Source organism: Acanthisitta chloris, unplaced genomic scaffold (genome assembly GCF_000695815.1).
Source record: "Acanthisitta chloris isolate BGI_N310 unplaced genomic scaffold, ASM69581v1 scaffold7718, whole genome shotgun sequence".
Taxonomy (NCBI): Eukaryota; Metazoa; Chordata; class Aves; order Passeriformes; family Acanthisittidae; genus Acanthisitta; species Acanthisitta chloris.
Window position 1 is genome coordinate 25,757 of NW_008688727.1, and position 3,477 is coordinate 29,233.

General features: G+C 45.7%; 1 protein-coding gene across 1 annotated transcript in view; it reads right to left on the reverse strand.

Annotated features, from left to right (window-relative positions):
• LOC103808363 (collagen alpha-2(IV) chain-like) overlaps positions 1-3,040 on the reverse strand; it is a gene marked incomplete at its 3' end in the record, with an annotated part of 25,479 nt that extends 22,439 nt beyond the window's left edge. The window contains exons 1-2 of the mRNA XM_009081145.1: positions 2,930-3,040; positions 95-229 (exon numbers count right to left, since the gene is read on the reverse strand). Coding sequence (XP_009079393.1) covers positions 95-229; positions 2,930-3,040 — 246 coding nt within the window. The remainder of the gene's footprint in view (positions 1-94; positions 230-2,929) is intronic.
• Between the last annotated feature and the right edge of the window lie 437 nt (positions 3,041-3,477).

The window sequence follows — 3,477 nt, forward strand, 5'->3', positions numbered from 1 at the left end:
TCCTCTTTGTCCCTAGAGTGAAACAGCACAATGAAAACCAAGTTCTGCCCAGTACTTTGCTTATTAGCTAAGACATTTGATAATCAAAAGTTACCGGTTCTCCTTTGGGTCCACTTATTCCTGGGTGTCCTCTTTCACCTTTGTGACCTTTGGGACCTTGCAATCCTGGGATCCCCATCAATCCTGGTGGTCCAGTGAAGCCCTGTGCTCCAAGGAGTCCTGGCTGGCCCTGGTAAGAACAATAAAACAGCATTTATTTAGGAGCAGTTGTGATGCATGAGGCTGGATTAGTTATCACTGCTGCAACGGAGTCAATCTCCAGGAGAGAAAACAAACACAGACTCTCTTTCCATTCCTGTAGGCCAAGACTCATTGTGGATGTCATCTGGGAGCACCACATGATGGAACTCCAGCAGCAGCGACCACACTGTGCCTGACAAAATGAACATGTGGATATTAGCACTTCAATCAGTGTTCACTACTTGAACATTCATGGTTACTCCATGCAAAAAGTGTTTGCTTTGGAATGAGGCTTTCCAGCAGGTGTGCTACAGAATAACCAATTACACTCTAGTCAAGCCAAATATGCTCAATGGTGAAATCTGCTTAGTGGTTGTACCTTTTACAAGAGGAGACTGATATTTGATGGCAGGAATTGCTGCCTCTTTAGGGCTGATACTTCTGCTCAGCAGTGGAGCCTGGAAATGAAGAGACCTGCACACACCCACACAGGTTGGGGAGCTGCACACACGATTCTCCTTCCACTGTCCCTTCCAGTGCTGCTTTGGCTCTTCAGGCCACTGCAAGCATTGTGCAAAAATAATCCCTGTGGGCTGCCAACATCACAAGGCTCAAGAGGGGAAAAAACAGTTTTGAAGTGACACAATGGTGGGTTAAGTAATGGGCTGTGACAGTGTGTCTGCGATCCCTGAACCGAAGCGCTGGAATGCCACTCCATCCACAGCCTCACTGCAGGCACGTGTTCCACAGTAGTCATTGCCTCACTCACTAGGAGTGAGCTGCTGCAATCTTCTCGGGAGAAATGCACAAAGCACCATTTACTGAGATGTCCTAATTAGGCCCAATCTAATGAATTTTCCTTTAAAAGGCAACGAGATTTTTGTTCTCAGACTAGGCTGCAACAGCATCAGCAGCTCACATAAGAGGAACTACAGCAACACATGGACAAACACATATATACTTATCATAGAATCATAGAATTTAAGGGTTGGAATGGGCCTTACAGATCATCCAGTCCCAACCCCTGCCCTGAGCAGGGACACCTCCTCACTAGATCAGGTTGCTCAAGGCTCATCCAGCCTGGCCTTGAATACTGCCAGGGTTGGGGCAGCCACAGCCTCCCTGGACAACCTGTTGCAAATGCTGGTCATGCTCAGCAGTGTGGAACCCAGGCCTGGCTCTCTGCAGGGACATGAAGAGCTGCACACTGCAAAGGTGGCATTCCATGGACATGGTTCCCTGTCTAACTTCAGACACCACTCTTATACTTCAGTCCCATTTTCTGGAGTGGAGAAAGAAGTAAAGAAGGGATGGAAGACAAAGAAGAGGGCTGGGCACCAATTCCCCTTCCCAGGCTTTTCTGGTGATTATCTCATCATCTGTTTGTTGAGGAATAAAGGTTATTTAATATTGCTTGCAATAAAGACAAGAGAATTGATCCCCACAGGACTAGTTCAGTATAAGCCCGAGTTGGGGAAGTCCTTAATATCATGACACTGTTTGTGTACTTCCTCGGCCAATTAGTAGCTTGGCTTGTTAACTGAATTAGCTTTGTTAACCTTCATTAACTCAGGCTTGGAAGTTTTTACTCTGTTTTCTTTGTGTTAGGTCTTTTGTGGAACAACTCTGTCCCCTTTTCATTAGCAAGTGACCTAAGGACATTCTCTCTTTGGCAAAGGTCACTGATGAGATTTAAGCAGAGACAATCAGTTTGAAAGGTTCAGTCAAACAAAGCATGACTCAATTACTAGAGCCCCGAATGCCCCTGTGTGACACATGCCATGCATGGCACTACTCTGTGCTCCTGGAGGGTCAGAAACCCGAGGGAATTCTCTAAAGCTGTAAACTGTGTCCACATCAGATTTCAAGTCTTAAAAAATAAAAAGCAAGCCTAGGGAAACAGACTATCCTGTCATGTTTTAGATAGCTCATAAAGTCCTTTCGCTGTTGCTCCCTTTCCTTAAGTGCCAAAGCAATGCAGGAACATGCTCTGCCCATGGTGCTCTCCAGCAGAAAGCTTCCTATTTTGCTGGGGTGAACCGGATCTCTTCCTGAACCCAGAGCATGGCACGATTATTCCATGTCAATCCCTGCTGGATTTACAGGCCAGCGCTAAAACGCTCACTGAAGTGTGGGTGGAATTGCTCTGGAAGTGTTTAAGAGGCACCTGGATGTGGCACTGGAGGATCTGGTTTAGGGTTTAGGGGTTCCAGCAGTGACAGGTTAATGGTAGGACTCAATGATCTTAGATGTCTCCTCCAACCTTGGTGGTTCTAGGATTCCATGAAGGTTGTGGCCAGCATAGTGTGCAAAAGGAAAAGGCAAAAGTGACCTGATGGAGTATCTTGAACATTAACAAGGTGTATTCTCTTTGTTCTTAGTCAAAACTTCCATACCTGTTCAGTGGAATTCCAAAGCTCCCAGTGTCAGGGGACACACCTGAACAAGCAGTCCCTGCTTTGCTCTTCCCACCACTTCAGCTGCCTGGAAGAGGTCTCACACAATCCGTGTGGCCTTGCCCAGCCATTGTGCAAAAGCTATTTACAGAGAGGAGCAAAGGTCGGAAATGAGGAAGCCTGGAGGAAATCTTCCCAGAAAATATTTGCCATGTGCTGTATACACTGTCACTGGTCCAGTGATGTGCATGAAAGAAAATGCTGCCAGGGTTATGGCTGAATTTCATACCTACATTTTGCAATTCAATACCAGTGGACTTCAGGAAATCCTCATCAGACTTTGAAATTTGTACTGAATGTTCATGTTTTGCAGCTTGAACTTTAATTTCCAGTTGTTTTGCCATCAGTCGGACGAAAGAGATGTCATGTTGCAATACTTTCTTCCTTCTAATTTACTGTTAAATTTACAGTGTGGAAACAAAAGTGGTGGAGAAGGATGAGCTAATTGTGACAGCAAAAACTGTGTGATGTGCTATGCAAATAAAGCTGCAATAAATGACAGTACCTGCTCCAAAGGTTTTAAAACACAGGAACATCATCAGGAACTGCTGAGAAATCCACCTACCAGTGTGGAGATACAATGATAGGAGAAAATTGCTGACTTGTAATAAAGAGGAGACAGAATGAGAGTTTCGGCAGACCTTCATGGAATCATAGACTCTCAGAATCTTAGGGGTCGGAGTGGAGCTTACAGATCATCCAGTCCCAACCCCCTGCCCTGGGCAGGGACACCTTCTCACTAGATCAGGTTGCTCAAGGCTCATCCAGCCTGGATTGAACA